We start from the raw sequence: 23,513 nt of genomic DNA, 5'->3' as shown, positions 1-23,513 counted from the left end.
GTCTGAGTAGGGACAAGGCTCCAATCCCAGAATCACAGAAGCACAGCGCTTTGAAACACTGCGCTTGATTGGCTAGGGTGTGGGAGAACAGTGATTGGTGGGGAGATGATAAGTATGATCCAGTACAGTACCTGGGGAGGAATGATGTCGAACAGGTCTCCTGCAGGGGCATACTCCTGTCCGAAGACGTAGCTATCCTCGGTCTCGAAGAGTACGTCCAGGACTTTGATGATAAAGGGGCTACAGCTCAGTGTTCCCGTCAGGCTGTACTCCCTCAGGAAGCTCTTCAGCTTCGTCTTGCTCTTAGTCACAAACTTCAGAGCCATTTTGGTGCCTGATATGTACACACAGAGATGGACAGAATAAATGAATGAATACTTTAATGTCCCATAGGGAAATTTGTTTGGCAACATTTCAGAAGACAGACACGCACGCACACAGAAACAAGCACACGCTCACACCCACACCTGAGTTAACAACATTACAATAACTCACATACTGTATCAACATACTGTACAGCAAGGTAATTATAGTTTTGTTTTTTATATTCGTTTTTATTTCTATTAGTGTTGGGATTTGTATTTGGAATTCAGTTTAGTTTCCGTTAGTTTTCAGACCTGTTTCAGTTGTATTTCGTTTTTTTATTATTACGTTTTAGTATACGTGGGCCAGGCTAGGAGCCATTTGTGTTGTATAGTTTTTGTGTGTGTTTATTTTCTAGGGGGCAGCAATACATAAGGTGATAGGTCAGGTCATAGGTTGAGTCAGTTCGTGCTTCCATAGCTCTGTCTATGAATTTGAGAGAGGTTACATTTCTCCAGAGCCATCCCTCAGCTTGTGGCGGGGAAAACGCTTTGTTATTTTTCAACTGCTGATTGGCCCTTTAAATTATAAAGTAAATGTCAATGTGACTAGGATTTAAAAGGAACAGTGCTGAAACTGGTGCAAAAAATATGGTGGAAGGAAACTCTCTCTCGCCCATATTTACAACAATCCAATGCTTTTTCACCTCAGTAGGACATGTAAGAAGAATCAAGTTAGCTACCTAGCGATTATTTCTAGTGATAGCTAGTGATAGTGATGTCGTCTCGGATATCCCAGACCTTGAAGTATCATAAGACAGGCAAGCAACCTGTCTTTCTAGAGAGACTAATAGTGATGCACAAACTAGACCTATTTGAAACATCGGCATCTCCTGGCAGCATTTACCCGCCAGATTCAGTAAGTTGAAAACCCCATTAGATTTTCTCCCCAAAGCTTAGAAGAAAAACTACAATTTTATTTTAGTTCGTTTTGAAGTCAACGATAATAGTTTCATTATAGTTTTCGTTTTTCAAACTGGTTTGTTAATTATTTTAATTCAGTTTACTAAATTGTTTTTTCATGATTAGTTTTAGTTTCAGTTTATTATAAAAACCTTGCTGTATAGTATCAGAGCAATATCTTAGGCAAGGCAATATAAACTTAACTGACACTTATTAAGTTAATTGAACTAAATGCCTGTGCTATCTGATTCTGTGTATCTGATTCCAGCTTCCTCTGTGCTCTGAAACACACCCTCAGCTGTTGACTACTCACACAGCTGTGGAAGCAGAGCTTCTTAAGCCGTGTTCACATTGGTAGTTTGAAGTGACTCAAATCCTATTTATTTGCACATACGATTCAAATCTGTTCTTTTTCCTGCAGTCTGAACAGCCAAAAAGCACATGGAATCTGATATTTCAAGCCACATTTCAAACCACCTAGTCAGATACAAATCTGATTCCTGGCCATGTGACTTGTGTCTGAATGGTCAAATCTGATTGATTTGCCCTCAAGTGGTTTTTAGACTGTTATTTGGCATATCTTGTCGCTTGCTAGCTACTCTGTTGACAGTTTGACAAGAACATGTGGTAGATAACTGACTTGTTAATAGTTTACAAACAAATTACTGAATGTGCTAGAAAGCTAAACAGCTACCTAGCTACCTCGTTGACTGCTGTGGCTAGCCAAAAATGACTCGTTTTGAAAGCTGGATCATCTCATCCTTTGAGGCTTTAAAAGTGTTCTTACCCTATGATTTTGAACAGTCAAAGCAACTGGGAAATGTCCATGGCAGGCATTGTTGTCGCCTTAGCTTGCTACATAACTTCTGAGTGATAGGAACCACCAATCAGCCTACATCACTGCACACATACCCGTCATTACTATGACAACTAGAATAGCCTTTGCAGCAAATGACTGCTGTCTCAACACACACAAATCCGATTTGGTCACTTGTAACTTGCTGTTTGGAGCATTTGAGCATTAAGGCCTGCACTTTTACCCAGTCTAGTGCCCTCTTCACCTTAATGGCATGTAACCTTGTAATTAAGAGCCCTTACACCCTGAAGTCTTACAGTATCGTGACCTTTGACCTCACAATGCCCCGTCACTGTAGTGCCATTTTTCATTGAACCCTTGATTTAGCTTTCATTCTATGGCACCCTCTGGCTCTCTGATCACATTGTAGTATGACTGTGTAAACTCTATGGAAACTTTTGCCCCTAACAATGTCCCTTCACATGCATGCCCTCTGACTCACCCTTTGTGCGGTGTGCCACCAGGTCCACCTTGCCATAGGTACCCTTGCCCAGCTCACAGATGTGCTCGTAGTGTTTTGCCATGTCTGCAGCCGGCAGGGAGGTTATGGCCAGAGCCTGCATGTCCTCCACAGGCACCCCTCCACCACCGCAGTAGCCCACGTTGGAGGTGGGAGAGCCCCCACCACTGCCCACCCCCAACGGAGACAGAGACAGGCTCGCCTTGACGCTGTGGGGCAGACTGTGGATAGAACAGAACACAGACAGACAACATAAATTCATGTGTCTGAGGCAAGAAAAACGGTGTTACGCTAAATACAGCAGGCTTATTGGTGATACCACAAATAAATGTGACAACTTGACCTTGAATGTCGTTCAGTGTGTGTGTATGTGTGTGCGTGTGCATGTCTGCGTGTGTGTGCATGTCTGCGTGTGTGTGCATGCATGCACACTATGTGCAAGTGAATGACTATAACCGAAAGTTTGAGTTCATCTTCATTTGCATACAATCAATGCAGTGGAAGAGGAGCAGAAAGGGATCAAATTAAATCAAATCAAGCTTTATTTATACAGCACATTTCAGACATGAAATGCAACGCAATGTGCTTTACAGGAAAAAAACAACATAAAAAACAATGAAAATAAAAGCTGAAATATTTACTACACAACAAACATAAGATACAAAACAGAAGAATGACACAAACTGAACAACTAAAAAAGCCTAAGGAAAAGCAAAGCAAAAAAATATGTGTTTTAAGATCTCTTTAAAATATTTCCACAGTTTCAGCCCCCCTCTGGTTCTCTGGCAGGCTATTCCAGAGGCTGGGGACATAGTAACTAATGGCTGCCTCTCCATGCCTATTGGTCCTAGGCTTTGGGATAGTTAAAAGGCCAGTGCCAGAGGACATGAGGGACCTACTGGGTACATAACTTAAAAGCATGTCTGATATTTATTGGGGTGCACAATTGTGGATTGATTTAAAAACCAATAGAATAATCTTAAAATTAATTCTAAAACTCACAGGCTCTCCGTCTGGTCTTGGTCAATACCCGTGCTGCAGCATTCTGTATGTTTTGCAGTTGACCAATGGATTTCTTGGGTAGACCAGACAGGAGAGCATTACAGTAGTCAAGCCTGCTTGTAATAAAAGCATGGATGAGTCTCTCTGTATCAGCCTGAGAGAGAAACGGCCGCACCTTGGCAATGTTCCTCGGGTGGTAAAAAGCTATTTTGGTCACATTCCTAATACGTGATAAAACATTTTGTTCAGAATCTAAAATAACACCTACGTTTTTTACCTGCTCTGTTATCTTTATTGCCTGTGAATTAAAATGTGCAGCTAGATTCTCTCTCTGTGCTTTGGCTCCAACAATAAGTACCTCGGTCTTCTCTTGATTTAGCTGGAGGAAGTTGTGAGCCATCCAAGTATTTAAATCATTAATACAGTCTAATAATTTATCCATGGAGCTAAAATCCTCTGGTGACACAGAAATGTAAAGTTGGGTATTGTCTGCGTAGCAGTGAAAATCAATGCTGTGCTTTCTGATAACGCTGCCAAGGGGTAACATATATAAACTGAACAGTACCGGACCCAAAATTAAAACTTGTGGAATGCCACATGTGATATGTATTTTCTCTGAGTTATGTTCACCAAAGGTGACAGAAAACTCTTGACCGGTTAAATAGGTTAAAAACCAATTTCTCCAGAATTTTGCTTAAGAATGGAAGGTTGGAGATTGGCCGACAATTGCTAAAAGCTGAACAATCTAGATTATATTTCTTCAGAAGGGTTTTCACCATAGCAGTTTTTAGTGGAGTGGGGAAAGTGCCTGTAAACAGGGAGTGATTACCAATAGATTGCACTTCTTCAGATATGCAATTAAAAACAGTTTTGAAGAGAGTGTTGGGGATTGGATCGAGGAGGCAGGTAGAAGGCTTAAGTTGTGATATCACTTTCCTGAGCATGTCTGTGTCAACCAGGGAAAATACATTCATAGTGCCTTTGTAACTGCCTTGTTATATACACTACCGGTCAAAAGTTTTAAAACACCTACTCATTCAAGGGTTTTTCTTTATTTTTACTATTTTCTATATTGTAGAATAATAGTGAAGACATCAAAACTATGAAATAACACAGATGGAATCATGTAGTAACCAAAAAAGTGTTAAACAAATCAAAATATATTTGAGATTTGAGATTCTTCAAATAGACACCCTTTGCCTTGATGACAGCTTTGCACACTCTTGGCATTCTCTCAACCAGCTTATAATAATAATAATAATAATAATAATAATAATAATATGCCATTTAGCAGACGCTTTTATCCAAAGCGACTTACAGTCATGCGTGCATCATTTTTTTTTTTTTTTTTTTTATGTATGGTTCATAGTTCTCAAGGACAATAGACAATAGTTCAGATAAATCAGTAAAGAAAGTGGGGCAGTGCTTTGGTGGCCTACACAGGGTTATGGCCAGCACTGGTGGCTGACATTTAAACAGTATGGCATGATGCTCGAAATACCCAAAGTCGACAAACAAAATGTCCTTACAGCTGAGAGCATTAGTAGAAAATGAGGCTGTCCCGACCCCCTTTTTCCCCTTTTCTGATAGAAAAGCTGTAGTCCGGGGGGGGAGGCTTCAATAAGAGCGGCACTACAGTCTGATGACTGCCATGTTTCAGTGAGAAACATCCAATCAACTTTGCGCTCAGTAATGAGGTAATTCATGAGAAAGGTTTTACTTGTGATTGCTCTAACATTTAAAAGCGCCAAACGAGGGTGGTCTATGGTGATCGGTGGGATTGACTGAGAGTGGCTGATGTATTACTGTTATGTGATTGCTGTATATAAAAGTACCATGTATGTAAAATGTGTATGTAAAATGTAGATGTAAAATGTATGTATATGTAGCAGAAAAGCTGTAAAAACAAAGAAATATATGTGTCCTCCGAAGAGGGGGAGTGGTGGCTGGGTTAAAAAGTGCCATATTCAATGAGTGTGGGCCACACTGCCCCTGGGGCATCGGCCACGAGGTAACCAAATTATTAACGTTACAACCACATTTTCTGACAGTGTCCAATCTATCAGAATGGTAGGAGATTAGAAGGCAGAGCTAAAGGAACATAAATTAGGTTACCCACAATAACCATAGTGCCGTTTCTACAGGAGTTGATATGGTTTCCAAGTCCTCTGTTGCTTATTCTGACAGGGAGAACTGGAGCACTACCAGACCCTGTCCGTCAGTCTCTAAAACATTTTGCGATGTTGCTGGAAATAATCCTGGAACCCCTGCGGTTAGGGTGAATCCCGTCTCTTTTAAAAAGTGCCGGTTGCTCCCACAGTAAATCAAAGTTGTCACAAAAACAGACATTCCTGTCATTGCAAAGTTTCTTTGCAAGGTTGTGTGCTTGGTAAACATATTTGACATAGAGTCCCTCTGGGCAGTTAGATATGGTTCTTACACTCTTAGAAAAAAAGGTGCTAAGTATAACAATATAGGGTTCTTTGGCTTGTCTCCATAGGGGAACCCTTTTTGATGCTAGGTAGAACCCTTTACAGAGGGTTCTACCTAGAACCCTCTATGAAGGGTTCTTCCTAGAACCCTCTATAAATGTTTTTTTTTTAAATCAAGAACCCCTTTATCATCTAAACTAAAGGTTCTTCCTATAACCCTCTATGAAGGGTTCTACCGATAACCCTTTTATCTTTGAATGGTTCTTCCTAGAACCCGCTATGAACGGTTCCACTAGCCTTATTAGCCTTTAAAATTAAACTCTTTATGACAATACATTACATATATCATAAGGCCTTCTGAGGGCCTAGTTATACCCTAACACAGTGGTCTGAAACTCCTGGTTTACAGGCTACATCAGGCCTGCAAGTCACATTATGCTGGCTTGCAAAGTGATGTGTAATTCCTATTGGAAACCAGCCAGAGTGAGGATATTCAATTGGAACATATAATTACCCGCAACCTGCATTTAGAATAACTGCAAGGGTAGGGAAGACTGATCACTTAGACTTAGAAATCATAAAAAACTAGACCAATCATCTTAGTAACGGATGCAACAAGTCTAACTACAAACAGATTGGATTAGTTTAGAAACATTTATGTTATTTATCTTTGTGTTGCTAGGATTAATCAACAAATGTGTCACACCCTGATCTGTTTCACCTGTCTTTGTGCTAACAACAACACTGGGGTTATTTTACACCAATGAGTGTTAAGTTAATTTAACGCCTGAAAGTGAATCAACACTAGAAATGTTACACTGAAAAATCAACACTAGGTAAAACTGGCCAATTTTCTGTGTAACATACAATATACTGCTGGTTCATTCATACTCCCTTCCATTCTCCTACTCTCTGCTCAATAAAATCACAGAAAATACTCATTTAAAAGACAGAAATCATGACAAAGATATCAACTACAGTGGGGTCCAAAATTATTGACACCCTTGATAAAGATGAGAAATATTGACTGTATAAAATAAATAATTCAAATACTGAGCTATATTGTATGCTCAAAAACATTTTGTATACTAATACAATTGCTCAGAGAAGGAGATGTTGTACATTTATTTCTCAGAATCCTGTGGGTCAAAATTGACACCCCTCATGATTCGTATAAATAAAGTAGTCAAAAGTTTAGTATTTGGTCCCATGTTTCTAGCATGCAATGACTACATCAAGCTTGTGACTTAGAAACCTGTTGGATGCATTTGCAGTTCGTTTTGGTTGTGTTTCAGATTATTTTGTGCCCAATAGAAATTAATGGTAAATAATGTAGTGTGTCATTTTGGAGTCACTATTATTGTAAATAAGAATAGAATATGTTTCTAAACACTTCTAAATTAATATGGATGCTACCATGATTACGGATAATCCTGAATGAATCGTGAATAATGATGTTTACTACTTTATCAAGGGTGTCAATAATGTTGGACCCCACTGTATTTCAGTACTGTATATGTAAAAGGATTCATTAAGGGAATACCAGTTACATGCACAAATGTTCCCAATCCCATATGGGTACAGTTTAAAACATTCTCACACCTACATTTTTTAACTACTCACATTACTCAAATTCCTGATGCTAAGGCACTATTTAAAATAAATAAAAAAAATACAATAAAAAAGCTTATTTAGATTCAGAATGGTTCGATGTAGAACCCTTCTTGCCTTCCGAAGAATCATTAAAAGAACCCTTTCTTCCAAAAATGGTTCTTAGGATGATAAAAGGTTCTAGGTAGAACTCTTTGCCTTAAAAAAGAACCATTGTCTTCCAAAAATGATTTTTCAGATAAACAAGGTTACATTGGCTTGTGAAGGTATTCACCCCCCTTGGCATTTTTCCTATTTTGTTGCCTTACAACCTGGAATTAAAATTGATTTATTGGGGGGTTTGTATCATTTCATTTACACAACATGCCTACCACTTTGAAGATGCAAAATATATTTTGTTGTACAACAAACAAGAAATAATAAAAAAATACATAACTATTCACCCCCCAAAGTCAATACTTTGTAGAGCCACCTTTTGCAGCAATTACAGCTGCAAGTCTCTTGGGGTATGTCTCTATAAGCTTGGCACATCTAGCCACTGGGATTTTTGCCCATTCTTCAAGGCAAAACTGCTCCAGCTCCTTCCAGTTGGATGGGTTCCGCTGGTGTACAGCAATTTTTAAGTCATACCACAGATGTTCAATTGGATTGAGGTCTGGGCTTTGACTAGGCCATTCCAAGACATTTAAATGTTTCCCCTTAAACCATTCGAGTGTTGCTTTAGCAGTATGCTTAGGGTCATTGTCCTGCTGGAAGGTGAACCTCCGTCCCAGTCAGAAATCTCTGGAAGACTGAAACAGGTTTCCCTCAAGAATGTCCCTGTATTTAGCACCATCCATCATTCCTTCAATTCTGACCAGTTTCCCAGTCCCTGCCGATGAAAAACATCCACACAGCATGATGCTGCCACCACCATGCTTCACTGTGGGGATGGTGTTCTCAGGGTGATGAGAGGTGTTGGGTTTGCCCAGACATAGCGTTTCCTTGATGGCCAAAAAGCTCAATTTTAGTCTTATCTGACCAGAGTACCTTCTTCCATATGTTTGGGGAGTCTCCCACATGCCTTTTGGCGAACACTTATTATTTTCTTTAAGCAATGGCTTTTTATTTGCCACTCTTCCACAAAGCCCAGCACTGCGGAGTTTACAGCTTAAAGTGGTCCTATGGACAGATACTCCAATCTCCACTGTGGAACTTTTCAGCTCCTTCAGGGTTATCTTTGGTCTCTTTGTTGCCTCTCTGATTAATGTCCTCCTTGCCTTGTCCGTGAGTTTTGGTGGGCGGCCCTCTCTTGGCAGGTTTGTTGTGGTGCCATATTCTTTCAATTTTTTAATAATGGATTTAATGGTGCTCCGTGGGATGTTCAAAGTTTCTGATATTTTGTTATAACCCAACCCTGATCTGTACTTCTCCACAAATTTGTCCCTGACCTGTTTGGAGAGCTCCTTGGTCTTCATGGTGCCACTTGCTTGGTGGTGCCCCTTGCTTAGTGGTGTTGCAGACTCTTGGGCCTTCCAGAACAGGTGTATATATACTGAGATCATGTGACACTTAGATTGCACACAGGTGGACTTTATTTAACTAATTATGTGACTTCTGAAGGTAATTGGTTGCACCAGATCTTATTTATTTATTTAGAATTTCTTGAAACAAGTAATTATTTTCATTTCACTTCACCAATTTGGACTATTTTGTGTATGTCCATTACATGAAATCCAAAGAAAAATCAATTTAAATTACAGGTTGTAATGCAACAAAATAGGAAAAACGCCAAGGGGGATGAATACTTTTGCAAGGCACTGTATTGGTAGAATCCTTTCCCTCCACAAAGAACCCTTTTGGAACTATTTTCTCTAAGAGTGTAGACAGAGGTCGCTGAACTTCCAGGAACTCATGCAGACAATAAATGACTCTTACACGAGAATGGAGCTGGGCAGGTGGATGGAGGGATGGAAACAGCTGACACAGAAATGGTAAAGGCTGTGGGGGCACGTTCCGGAGAATTTTCAACTGCCTCTCCTCCCAAACTTCCAGTACATATGCATTTCCATACAATCGATAGCGTAGCGGGAGTAAAGGGATTACTTTAGTTGTGCCTAGTAAACATATTTGGCTTGTTGCAGTTCTGGGCTAGCTTTTGGAATGCTGGTTGTTGACTCAATTTGCTGAACCCTGATAAAATTGCTGCTGAGATGTTTGGTAAGACTTTGCAATAGGATAGACTGACCATTAGAGGACATAGCGGCAGGGCTCGAGACGTAAAAAGTTTTCATCACCGTCCCAGAATCGTCCTGAAGTGAAGTTTCAACCGTTTGTTTCTTTTTATGTTTTGATATACCAACATGGGTCTACTCTAGAACCTATGTAATTCACAGTGATTTAAAAGGCTAATAACAGTACCACTGAAATAGATAAATGTGGCTATCAACTGAGCCAGAAATTCACATTTAAAAAAATGTGCCTCTAAAAAGGCCAATATTGGAATAATATTCACTGACAAAATAAAAGAAACACTTGAGTAAACGAGGGATACAAAGTATATAAAAAGCAGATGCTTTCACATAGGTGTGGTTCCTGAGTTAATTAAGCAATTAACATCCCATCATGCTTAGGGTCATGTATAAAAAGTTCCAGACACTTGTAGAATCTATACCAAGGCACATTGAAGCTGTTCTCGCGGCTCGTGGTGGCCCAACGCCCTACTGAGACACTTTATGTTGGTGTTTCCTTTATTTTGGCAGTTACCTGTACGTAAATAATTATGCCCCGTACACATCGTGATGTATTTCATTACACCATATGTAATCTTCAAGCAATCTTGTTCCTCTACTGAACGGAGAGCAAAGGCAGAGTTTTACAACCCAAGACAAGATGGAGGAGAGCCTAGTCTCTCGTCAGAGATCGCATTTATTTAGGGAAAATATGACCTTTTCAATCAAGACAGGAGAAACATATTGTTTCAGTTGATAATAAAATGTTTTGTTTAGTGACTTTTTCCACAACTTGTTTCTCTAACTTTCTAGCAAGTCAAGCTACATAGCTACAGAGCAGCTAGCTAGCTAGCTAAAAGCTAGAAGATACTTTAGCTAGCAACCTCCACCTAATAATAATAATCCAAAACAAATATCATTACCATCACATTAAACTAATATGGCAGGCAACAGTAATATAATATAATTGGCTTAACAGCCAATATGTATTATTTAACATTACTATTAAATCGTTTCAAAATGCTGACTGCCTCTGCTCAAATTGCAAGATGTGTGGTCCGCTCAGATTGATGTGTGCAGTGCGCAACAGGCACTGGCCTTTCTCTATGCTCTTGTGACCATTTGATCTGAACGAACCATGCCTTGAGTTCAGTATGTGAAAAGAATCAAGCCTTTAGACATTAATGTTAATTATCCTCCATTATATTTGTCAAACATGACTGGCATTTAGCCTTTATTTATGTAGGCTAATTAAAAGTCTCATTAAAGTTACATTTTCTAGTGCCTCCCTCATGTCAGCATTGGTGTGGGCCAGGGTTTCCGTCAGGAAAATGTGGCGCCAGACATTTGACCGACAAAATTGTAATTTACCGGATCCATATGCATTGGGTGTGTAACCTGATTAGGGCGTCCACCTAAGATGCTCAGAATGACAAAAATCACATTTCGAATATGGTCATTAATTTTAACAGAACATGCAAGTCCTGCATGCAACGATGTGCCGTCCTTCTTCTAGCCTACAGTAGGTAAAAAAAAGTATTTAGTCAGCCACCAATTGTGCAAGTTCTCCCACTTAAAAAGATGAGAGAGGCCTGTAATTTTCATCGTTAAAAAAATCCAGAAAATCACATTGTAGGATTTTTTATGAATTTATTTTCAAATGATGGTGGAAAATAAGTATTTGGTCACCTACAAACAAGCAAGATTTCTGGCTCTCACAGACCTGTAACTTCTTTTTTAAGAGGCTCCTCTGTCCTCCACTCGTTACCTGTATTAATGGCACCTGTTTGAACTTGTTATCAGTATAAAAGACACCTGTCCACAACCTCAAACAGTCACACTCCAAACTCCACTATGGCCAAGACCAAAGAGCTGTCAAAGGACACCAGAAACAAAATTGTAGACCTGCACCAGGCTGGGAAGACTGAATCTGCAATAGGTAAGCAGCTTGGTTTGAAGAAATCAACTGTGGGAGCAATTATTAGGAAATGGAAGACATACAAGACCACTGATAATCTCCCTTGATCTGGGGCTCCATGCAAGATCTCACCCCGTGGGGTCAAAATTATCACAAGAACGGTGAGCAAAAATCCCAGAACCACACGGGGGGAACTAGTGAATGACCTGCAGAGAGCTGGGACCAAAGTAACAAAGCCTACCATCAGTAACACACTACGCCGCCAGGGACTCAAATCCTGCAGTGCCAGACGTGTCCCCCTGCTTAAGCCAGTACATGTCCAGGCCCATCTGAAGTTTGCTAGAGTGCATTTGGATGATCCAGAAGAGGTCAGATGGTCAGATGAAACCAAAATAGAACTTTTTGGTAAAACATCAACTCGTCGTGTTTGGAGGACAAAGAATGCTGAGTTGCATCCAAAGAATACCATACCTACTGTGAAGCATGGGGGTGGAAACATCATGCTTTGGGGCTGTTTTTCTGCAAAGGGACCAGGACGACTGATCAGTGTAAAGGAAAGAATGAATGGGGCCATGTATTGTGAGATTTTGAGTGAAAACCTCCTTCCATCAGCAAGGGCATTGAAGATGAAACGTGGCTGGGTCTTTCAGCATGACAATGATCCCAAACACACCGCCCGGGCAACGAAGGAGTGGCTTCGTAAGAAGCATTTCAAGGTCCTGGAGTGGCCTAGCCAGTCTCCAGATCTCAACCCCATAGAAAATCTTTGGAGGGAGTTGAAAGTCCGTGTTGCCCAGCGACAGCCCCAAAACATCACTGCTCTAGAGGAGATCTGCATGGAGGAATGGGCCAAAATACCAGCAACAGTGTGTGAAAACCTTGTGAAGACTTACAGAAAACGTTTGACCTGTGTCATTGCTAACAAAGGGTATATAACAAAGTATTGAGAAACTTTTGTTATTGACCAAATACTTATTTTCCACCATAATTTGCAAATAAATTCATTACAAATCCTACAATGTGATTTTCTGGATTTTTTGTTCTCATTTTGTCTGTCATAGTTGACGTGTACCTATGATGAAAATTACAGGCCTCTCTCATCTTTTTAAGTGGGAGAACTTGCACAATTGGTGGCTGACTAAATACTTTTTTCCCCCACTGTATGTCAATCTATTGTCGAGAAAGAAATATCCTATTCCAAACAGACTCTGGGACAGTTGTGGGACGATAGATCCCAAATTCATCCAACCAATAGGCCTAGGCTACATAAAAAATAACGACTGATGCAACAGATCAGAACATTTAGCTTAAAATGTTGACAAACGATTATTTATTTACATTATAAGCGCAGCAATGCGTACAACACAGTAGGCTATGCGCGAATGTACCTTCAATAATTGCAATTAGTGGGAAAACACTTTTGTCAAAAGGGCACATGCGTTTCATGTGACAGAGATCAAAAAATATCCTTAGAAAGAGAGGAGATCTAATAGGCTACTTTGAAGCAAGGTAAGACATGCCTCTTAACTGTTTGAAACCTGAACGTTTTAATACATATTAAGTATATGTTTTCAAAATGCAAACTGCCTCCAGCTCATTGCAAAGTGGTGTGTAACGCGCTGATGAAGTCTGCCTTCTGTTGCCGTTTGATGCTGAGTTCAAAACAACTGGGAACTGGGAACTCGGATATCGCCAACTTACGACTTCAGTGCGTTCAAGACAAGACAAAAAAAAAAACTCCCATTGGAAAAAATCGTTCTGAACGGTCATCCAACTCGGAATTCCAACTCGGGAACTCGGGCCTCTTTCTAGAGCTCCGGCTTTCCAAACTGAAGATCACTGACGTCATGATTTGAACTGGTATTTTTCTGAGTTCCCAGTTGTCTTGAAAGCACCATACGATTCTGCAGCAGCTCTTGCAGCTGTCAGACAGATTTTCCAATCAAAGGCTCTGTATCTGTATGCTGTACCCGTGTGACAAATAAGATACATAACGAATATACTGTACACACGCGCCAATTTAATTCCAGTAAATGATGCGAATTAACCTATAAACCAATAAGCATGACCAGTAAAATGTATTTACACCGACTGGTATTTCCATCAATTAATATACTAAAATGGCTTATTTCGCAATAAGATTTTTTCTACTTCTCCCGGACAATTGGCCAGCGCCAATTTTATTCATGGTTTTTCTAATTTTAAAATCGGACAAAAGCCGGCTATTACAGGCTAACAGAAACCCTGGTGTGGACATCAGCCCAATATGGCGACCTGAGTTGGTGTGTCGAAAGGAAAGTAAGTAGTGGGCGTGTGGCAAGGAGTGGGTGTGTCGAAAGCACTCAGCTATAAATTAGAAGGTTTTGATTGAGCTGTGTATTTTTTATTTTTTTGCAACTACCATACATTGAGCTACAGTATGTGTACCGCAATACTTTGTACTTCTGTTTTGAAGCCAGAGGATGAGTCTGAGTTGCATTTCACTGTTAGTTTTACACAAATAATTGTAAATGTTGAGTTATAAAACAGACGATTGTTTATTTTGGATTAAAAGTACTGATGATGGGTGTACTGTTGCTTCATGTGTTATATATTGTAAAGTGGTTATCCCACTGGCTATGCACCAATTTGTAAGTCGCTCTGGATAAGAGCGTCTGCTAAATGACGTAAATGTGCCCTTGAGCAAGGCACTTAACCCTAATTGCTCCTGTAAGTCGCTCTGGATAAGAGCGTCTGCTAAATGACTAAAATGTAAATGAAAATGTATATACGTGTGCTTTCTGTGACTGTCACCCTGATATTGGCTACTACTAGGTAGCTACTTCCCACGCTGTTGCCGAACAGTAGTGCTTGGCAAGCAGGAGCAAAAGGCACTGTGTCACGTGTTGTTGGTGTTCAAGCCCTCCCCATTGAGTAGTAGACTGTATGTACAGGGATGTAATGAAGGTGACGTCTAGATCATTATCAATATTAGTTATTTCCAGTGACGTGTATTCATGGATGCCAAGTGAAGCCAGGCTTCCCCCAAAAATTGACCAAGAAAAAAAACATACATATTTAATCTCTCTGTGTTCCATAAATGTCCTTAAATATGCAAGAGGCTGATCGTATCTAACCGGAGAAAGCATCTGAGCGAACGAAACAGCACCCCTCTGTCTACGTATGTGTAGCGTATCTATCTGATACTGTCTGGTCAGAAAGAGTATGACATTGTTGCCGCCCATAGCATTGAATCAAAGATTATTATAACTAAACCAAGATAGACCACAGCCTGTCGTTTCCAATGGGAACAAATTAGTCATAGAGGCAGAACAAGCAAGGAGGTGGCCAGAGCCAAGCACGAGCTAGCAAGATCCTATTGGCGCATTCTAGCATGCATCTGCATATTTCCGTTAGGGAACGCCTACTCTGTGAAGTGTGTGTGTGCAATAACTAAAATCAAATGTTTAATCGATGAGAAAATGTGCAGAATGTCGCCCAAAATCCATCTTGTTCCATCTTCTCCCACTGCCGGCCAGTGGGCTTCCTCTCACTACCATATTTGGTAGTGAATGGAAACGCCAAGCGGATGCTTCACATTTATACATCCGGTGAAATATCTGTCTCATTGTTCTATCTGTGATTGAATGCAAGGGAAGCCAGCGAGCATTTGGCCTCCCTTGATACAAAAATAATTAAATCATAGCCAATTAGCTTTGAGCTAAACTGAGTGAGCTCAGCTGTGAATGGTCCTGTTGCACCAAAAAAAGTGTCAAGGGAAGCCAGTTTGGATTATGCTTCAGACCAATCACATCACAAACCAAACGTCATTATTGACAACAAAAAAACTTGAATTGTTGCATCTTGTTGTGTTGTTGTCCTCCGGTGGCTAGCTAGCTCAAATCGGCCCTTTCCTAAATTAGCCATGGTCTCGAGTCCGGTCTCGAGACCACATATTGAGTGTCTCGGTCTTGTCTCGGTGTCGGATGCATTTGAACTCGGTCTTGACTCGGTCTTGTACAGTGAGGACTCGTAATTCCCGAGACCAGCCGAGACCAATGAAGTAAAAAACTCATAAATAACAGCTTCCATTCAGTCAGCGCATAAAACCGCTTCGCCAGGACAAATATATACACTCCTTTCTTGAAACATTAATACAGTATCTTAAACGCCTTTATATCTATTATAGACATGTTTGCGCAGTGGCGAACCTATAGGCCTTCAGTGTGTGACAGGTTCGTGATTCTGAAAGCACAGAAACCGTAATACCAGCACACTCATGTAGGAGTGCACTTTTTGTAAAACAGTAAATAAACAGTAAACCGTATACCCACTTTTATTTCAGTGGGCATTGCATATACTGTACTTACTACTTCACCCCTACAGATGCGTATCAAAGTAGTGTAGTGGAGGTATACGATTGATCAATTATGTAGTACAAAAGAGAAATCATGCACAAAATAGCCTACGCAATCGCAAAGCACGTGAAATATATTCACATGCGCGCCACACACATAGCCTAGTTTCAGTGGAATATCATCTGCAGGCAGCAAGAGTGTGCAGCTCTCAACTGGTTTTGGCATGGAGCAGTTCACAGAAGAATGACATCCGTAGCCGGTAGGGTAGGAAAGACGTTTCAACTTATGATATCTATCAGTAAACGCTAACTAAGGCAACAATGGGTTTGCAAACCAGGTATTGAAAAGTTTCATCCAAAGTGTTGATTAGTAGGCTATTTGTGATGTGCAATTGTCATCATGTGCTGTTTGTGTCAGGGGCGTAGACATGGATGGTCCTGGGTGGACAGAGGCCCACCCACTGGGGAGACAGGCCCTGACAGGCCCACCCAATCAGATTGATGTGGTTTAAGCGTCGTTGTGGACTTAGACCATCACATTTTTAATTTTTTTCTATTAAACAAATAGTGTGATTTTGAGAGTGAAAATCTGAAAATTCTATAGGAAAACTCATAAAAAAACATAAGATCTTTCAAACAGGGTGCCTTTCCTTCGCTGGGCAGGCCGTTTGGGAACTCTTTGGCCAAATTTGAGTTACCACTTCTTCAGGCACCACTACACCACTACATAGGGCCGATGGAAAGACAGCAGTCACACGCAGCATGATTTTAAAGGATAAGCAGTCTATAAACTCGGACATAATAAGCCAGTAGGTCCCAAGCATAAGAATACAAAAACACAACCATTAAGCATTTCCCAAACGAAATGTACAACTATTACTTCCCATTGCAAAAAACATTTCCCGTTTAGCACACAAAGTAACCGGTGACCAAAAGTTTAAAGTGGAACTGACCGCATTTTAACCACTTTGCAGATATGTGTAAAGAATACTCGGACAGAGTGGTAAGATCCAATCGCAGAATAGCGATGCTTTATTTGAGTACAGACAAGGGAATAGCTTAATCGTGGTCGGGCGGGCTGTGGTCAAAACCGGGCCAGGCAGAGACAGGCAGAGGTACCAAGGAAGCGGGCTTAGTCGTAGTCGGGGCACAGGCACAGGATCAGAGGACGGTAATCACTGGGGTAGACAAGCAGAGGATTAAGCAATTCGGGGAGTCAAACAACAAGGCACAGGTCGGATACACGGGTAATCAAAAACAACAAACTCTCTCTCTCTCTCGGAACAAAACGCTTAGCAAGTCACAATGGAACAATACCTCGCGCCGACTGAGCTTCTGAGCACACCTTAAATCCTACACTAATTACTGACAGGTGTGCTCAGAACTCAGGTGAACCAGATCGAGTCTGATGACTCCCCCTCTCTGTAGATCGGGGAAGTGTCAGACTCTGTCTAGACCCAGCCAACCCCCGATTCCTTACAGTATCCCCCTCCCCAGGGCCGGCTCCTGACGGCCTTCTACCTCTACCGGGTGGTCTTCCTCTGGGTCGGGGTCCTGGATGATCTGGGTGCTCAGCGTGGAAAGTGGCCTTGAGAGCGGGATCCCGTATGTCCTTAGCCGGGACCCAGGACCGTTCCTCAGGTCCATATCCCTCCCAGTCCACGAGATATTAGATGCCCCCTTGTCTCCGTCTTGACTCCAGTATCTCGTGGACTGTATAGGTGGTGTCCTGTTCATCCTCCAAAGGTGGTGTAGTAGGTTGTTGAGCGATTGGGGGGTACATCGGGCTATAGTGGACAGGTTTCAACATGGAGACGTGGAACGTAGGGTTTATCCTGTAGTGTCGATGGAGTAACAGACGGTAGGTGACAGGGTTAATACGTCTCTGTACCTTGAACGGACTGATGTACCTGGGTTGGAGCTTCTTGCAGTTCTGTCGGAACCGCAGGTCCCGGGTAGACAGCCACACTCGTTGCCCGGGTTGATAAGTGGGAGTAGGTCTCCGGCGTCGGTCGGCGTAGGTCTTTTGCTGTTGGGAGGCCTGACTGAGATGTTGATGGGCCGTCTCCCAGACCTGCGCACTCCGACGGAACCACTCGTCCACCGCCGGTACCATCCCTGATGCGGTATCCCACGGGAACAGAGGTGGTTGATACCCTAGAACACACTGGAAGGGCGTTAGGCGTAGGGAGGTGTGAATGAGTGAGTTCTGAGCATACTCTACCCAAGGATGGAACCGGCTCCACTCCTGCGGCTGCCGCGAACCTTGTTGCCGTAGATATTTCCCAATTTCCTGGTTGAGCCGTTCTGTCTGCCCATTGGCCTGGGGATGATATCCGGAGGTTAGGCTAACCGAGATGCCCAAGCGTTCGAAGAAGGCCTTCCAAACCCGGGATACAAACTGGGGTCCCCGGTCGGAAACAATATCCTCCGGGACACCAAACTGCCGGAACACCTGGGTAAACATAGTCTCAGCCATCTGAGTGGCGTTATGCAAACGGGTCATGGGTACTAACCGGCACATCTTGGAGAAACGATCGATGACCACGAGAATTACAGTATGGCCCTCTGATTCGGGTAGGTCGGTAACAAAGTCCATAGCAATGTGCGACCAGGGTCGCTGCGGAGTTGGCAATGGCATCAGCTTACCCTCCGGTAGTGCACGAGGTACCTTAGACTGAGCACATACTGGACAGGATAAGACATAGTCTCTGAAGTCATCGGTGAGGGAATCCCACCAGTATTTTCGGCTGATGAGTCGGGTAGTTCGAGTGATTCCGGGATGACCAGATCCCAGCGACGTGTGGCACCATTCCATCAGTTGCGGTCGAAGCGGAGCTGGTACAAACACCTTAGACACCGGGGTTTCTGGAGGGGCTGGTTCCGCTTGTAGGCTCTCCTGAATAGTGTCATCGATAGCCCACCTCACAGGACCAGCACGGCAACTCATGGGAAGGATAGGTTCTGGTTCCACGGATCTTTCCGCACGCTCGAACCGTCGGGAAAGCGCGTCCGCCTTACCATTCTTGGACCCGGGGATATAAGAGACAGTGAATCGGAAACGGTTGAAGAATAAAGACCACCTTGCCTGTCGGGAGTTCAGACGTTTAGCACTGTGAAGATACTCCAGGTTGCGGTGGTCCGTGAGCACTTGGTACGGATGCTCTGCTCCCTCCAACCAATGTCTCCACTCCTCCAGTGCTAATTTCACCGCCAGTAATTCACGATTACCCACGTCGTAGTTCTGCTCGGCCGAATTCAGTTTCCTTGAAAAGAAAGCACAGGGTCATGATTTAGGCGGCTCACCTTGGCGTTGGGATAACACGGCTCCCACTCCAATCTCCGAGGCGTCCACTTCCACGATAAACGGCAAGGTAGGGTCCGGCTGACACAAAATAGGAGCGGTGGTAAAGCGTTGTTTCAACGTCTCAAACGCACGCACTGCCCCCTCCGTCCAGTTCAGACCGCGACCCTTGTAGCTGGTCATCGCTGACAGGGGCGCTGCGGTTGTGCTGAAATTACGCACAAACCGTCTATAGTAATTGGCAAACCCTAAGAATCTCTGGAGCTCTTTCACCGTCTGGGGTTGAGGCCAGTCTTGTACCGCTTGCACTTTGGATTCATCCAGTTTAACCCCGTCGGGAGTGAGTATGGCCCCCAGGAAGGAAATCGTAGTGACATGGAATTCACTCTTTTCTGCCTTCACAAACAGAGAATGTTGTAGAAGCCGATCCAGAACCTGTCGTACATGGGACACATGTTCACTCAGAGAGTTAGAATATATTAGGATGTCATCAATGTACACTATAACAAAGCGATCAATCATGTCCCTGAAAATGTCATTCATGAACGCCTGGAATACTGAGGGCGCGTTGGTAAGTCCATAGGGCATGACACAATATTCGTAATGTCCTCGATGTGTGATGAAGGCGGTCTTCCATTCATCCCCTTCTCGAATACGCACCAGATTGTACGCACTCCTGAGGTCCAGTTTACTGTAAATTGAGGCCTGTCCCACCTGCTCGAGGGCTGCTGGAATCAACGGAAGAGGGTAACGATTTTTGATGGTAATATCGTTCAACCCTCGATAGTCGATACAAGGACGCAGTCCGCCATCCTTTTTCTTCACGAAGAAAAAACTGGATGCGGCGGGAGACGTAGATGGGCGAATGGCCCCTTGCTGTAGTGCCTCATCAATATACTTGCTCATCGATTCTCGTTCCGGCTGTGACAACGGGTAGATTCTTCCACGAGGAGGTGTAGCCCCGGATAGCAGATCAATCGCGCAGTCCCAGGCCCGATGAGGTGGTAACACGGTAGCCCTCTCCTTGGAGAACACCTGCGCGTAATCCTGGTATTCTGTAGGGACAACAGTAGACATCGCACCCTGCGCATCCTCCACAGTAGACATTTTGCACGGTAAATTGAGGCACTCTGCCCTACATACCTCACTCCAAGCCGTGATATCGCCAGATTTCCAGGAGATGACCGGATCATGGGTGACGAGCCAGGGGTGGCCGAGAACTAGCGGCTCCCGTGGAGCGGAGATGACAAAAAAAATAAGATGTTCTCATGGTGTATGGAGCCCACTTGTAACTTGATTACCTCTGTACGGTGCGTAATGAACCCAGTGCCCATGGGCTCACCATCTAGCGCGTTGACTCGCAGGGGAGGTTGAATTGGGATAAGTTGAACTCCCAACTCCTCAGCAAGACCCCTATCCAGAATGCTGGCAGCCGCTCCGGAATCAATAAGTCCTTCCAACCTGCGCACTTTCTCTCCGACAGATAAGGTAACTGGCACATACATTTGTTTAGATGTAATGTTCAAAACTGGAGTCTCACTCACCGGTTTGGCAGTTCCGAGGCGATATCCTGGGGTACGGTTTGGTCGTACCGGACATTGACGAACGAAATGACCCGACTGACCACAATACAGGCATAGTCCGTCTTGCCGACGTTGTTGTCTCACCGAACCTTGTAGAGGTGACCGTCCCAGTTGCATAGGTTTCTCCTCAGATTCTCTCCTCCGCTCTGTCGATTGCATAGGACCAGTGATCGAGGGCTCCCGGACTGTGGATACCTTGTGTTGCACTATCAGATTATCAATAGAGGTGGCTATTTTGATAAACTCATGTAGCGCAGTGATATCTCCTCGACAAGCCAACTCAGTCTGTACGTCTTTGCGCAGCCCTCTTCGGAAAACGGTGAGCAAAGCCGTCTCGCTCCATCCGCTACCGGCTGCTATAGTACGGAACTCTAAAGCGTAGTCGGCTACTGTGCGACGGCCCTGCTGAAGTTCGCATAGTTGGTCTCCCACACTACGCCCAGATACTGGGTGGTCGAACACCTCTTGGAACAGTCTCTTGAACTGAACTTCCGCATTCAACTCGGGGACCTCAGCTGCCCAAAGCGCAGTAGCCCAATCCAGTGCTCTTCCCGTTAGCAGAGAAATCATGAAATCCACCCTGCTACGGTCATCGGGAAACATAGTACGATTATACGACATATACAGGGACGTCTGGAGTAGAAACCCCTGACATTTGCCAGGTTCCCCGTCGTACCTTGTTGGTAGAGAAATCGGAGGTGCATGACGAGGACTGACCGTGCTCGGGGTGGTGCCTTCAGCCGCACCAGCGTTGAGTAGCTGCAGGAGTTCATCCATCCGTTTCTCCTGTATCTCCCATCGCCTCTGTAATTCCGCTGGATCCATGGTAATGGCGAGGTATTCTGTGGTAAGAGTGGTAAGATCCAATCGCAGAATAGCGATGCTTTATTTGAGTACAGACAAGGGAATAGCTTAATCGTGGTCGGGCGGGCTGTGGTCAAAACCGGGCCAGGCAGAGGCAGGCAGAGGTACCAAGGAAGCGGGCTTAGTCGTAGTCGGGGCACAGGCACAGGATCAGAGGACGGTAATCACTGGGGTAGACAAGCAGAGGATTAAGCAATTCGGGGAGTCAAACAACAAGGCACAGGTCGGATACACGGGTAATCAAAAACAACAAACTCTCTCTCTCTCTCTCTCTCTCTCTCTCTCTCTCTCTCTCTCTCTCTCTCTCTCTCTCTCTCTCTCTCTCTCTCTCTCTCTCTCTCTCTCTCTCTCTCTCTCTCTCTCTCTCTCTCTCTCTCTCTCTCTCTCTCTCTCTCTCTCTCTCTCTCTCTCTCTCTCTCTCTCTCTCTCTCTCTCTCTCTCTCTCTCTCTCTCTCTCTCTCTCTCTCTCTCTCTCTCTCTCTCTCTCTCTCGGAACAAAACGCTTAGCAAGTCACAATGGAACAATACCTCGCGCCGACTGAGCTTCTGAGCACACCTTAAATCCTACACTAATTACTGACAGGTGTGCTCAGAACTCAGGTGAACCAGATCGAGTCTGATGACTCCCCCTCTCTGTAGATCGGGGAAGTGTCAGACTCTGTCTAGACCCAGCCAACCCCCGATTCCTTACAATATGAAACAAACAGACAATCATACTATCAGTCAAAAATATCTAATTCCCAGTTTATGCTACAAAACCAACTTTATAAGAGGTTTTAAAAATAGGTTGTATTTGACTCAATGTTCCATGACTTACAGTAAGGCATTGTTGGCAGAATAGATGGATGCAGTTCAATGCATGATTAATATAATTCACCAATACATTTCTTGGTAGTCCCATAAATATTGCTATGTTGTAAATCACAGATGGCCTGGTACATTGTTTGCTGCCTCCATTCAGGATGCTCCGTTTCAGTTTTAATGACTCAATATTCTGGAAAAAGGCTGGGATTGTCAATGCAATCAAACTAGCAAGGGCAATGATCACAAGTCAGTCATAACGTGGCTAATAGGCTATCGTATCTATTTATGTATCAAGCTAAAAACACGGAGCCTAACATTAGCTAGATAGCTAGCTGCTAGGAGGATGTCATCTCATGCCATTAGAGGAGTGGGTGAGTGACTGACTTTTCCCCTCATATTGTTTTTCGGTGGCTATACAAAGATAGAGATGCAGGTGCCATTTGGTTAGCTAGCAAGAACTTGAACGACTGTTATCCAGTTAGCATATCTCTTGCACTCACAAATTCACTCTGGCTATCTACTTCGATTTCAGAGCACTCTCGTCTGAGTGTGCCAGAGCACAGAACAACTGATGAATTTATGAATGCGCAACACCCGCTGAATATTAAAGGTGTCAGTAAGCGTAGACAAAAAAAGTAATAGTTAGTCAAGAATGCAGTAGATAACATGTAAACAGCCTAGCCAACTCTGCTACGGCGAGTAAAATGGTCAGAGCGAGGTGTTCTCTTATTTGTGTCTGGAAGTAGCTAGCTAGCAAGCTAGCCAACTTTAGCCAGTTAGCTTGGCTGCTTGGTTGGGACAAGCATGCATTGGCAGGCAAGCTTCAGAAAGACAACGAGGCTACAATTCCCCATCGTTTATCAGTGCA

The 23,513-nt window shown here is 43.2% G+C and overlaps 1 protein-coding gene across 1 annotated transcript in view; it reads right to left on the bottom strand.

Annotated features, from left to right (window-relative positions):
• LOC311100398 (serine/threonine-protein kinase SBK1-like) overlaps positions 1–23,513 on the bottom strand; it is a gene marked incomplete at both ends in the record, with an annotated part of 46,332 nt that overhangs the window by 1,132 nt on the left and 21,687 nt on the right. The window contains 2 exons of the mRNA XM_084141289.1: positions 132–334; positions 2,564–2,802. Coding sequence (XP_083997415.1) covers positions 132–334; positions 2,564–2,802 — 442 coding nt within the window. The remainder of the gene's footprint in view (positions 1–131; positions 335–2,563; positions 2,803–23,513) is intronic.

Source organism: Coregonus lavaretus (assembly GCF_964263955.1).
Source record: "Coregonus lavaretus genome assembly, chromosome: 25".
NCBI classification, from domain to species: Eukaryota; Metazoa; Chordata; class Actinopteri; order Salmoniformes; family Salmonidae; genus Coregonus; species Coregonus lavaretus.
Note: the sequence above shows the minus strand (reverse complement) of the source record. Positions and strands in the feature narration are given on the sequence as shown.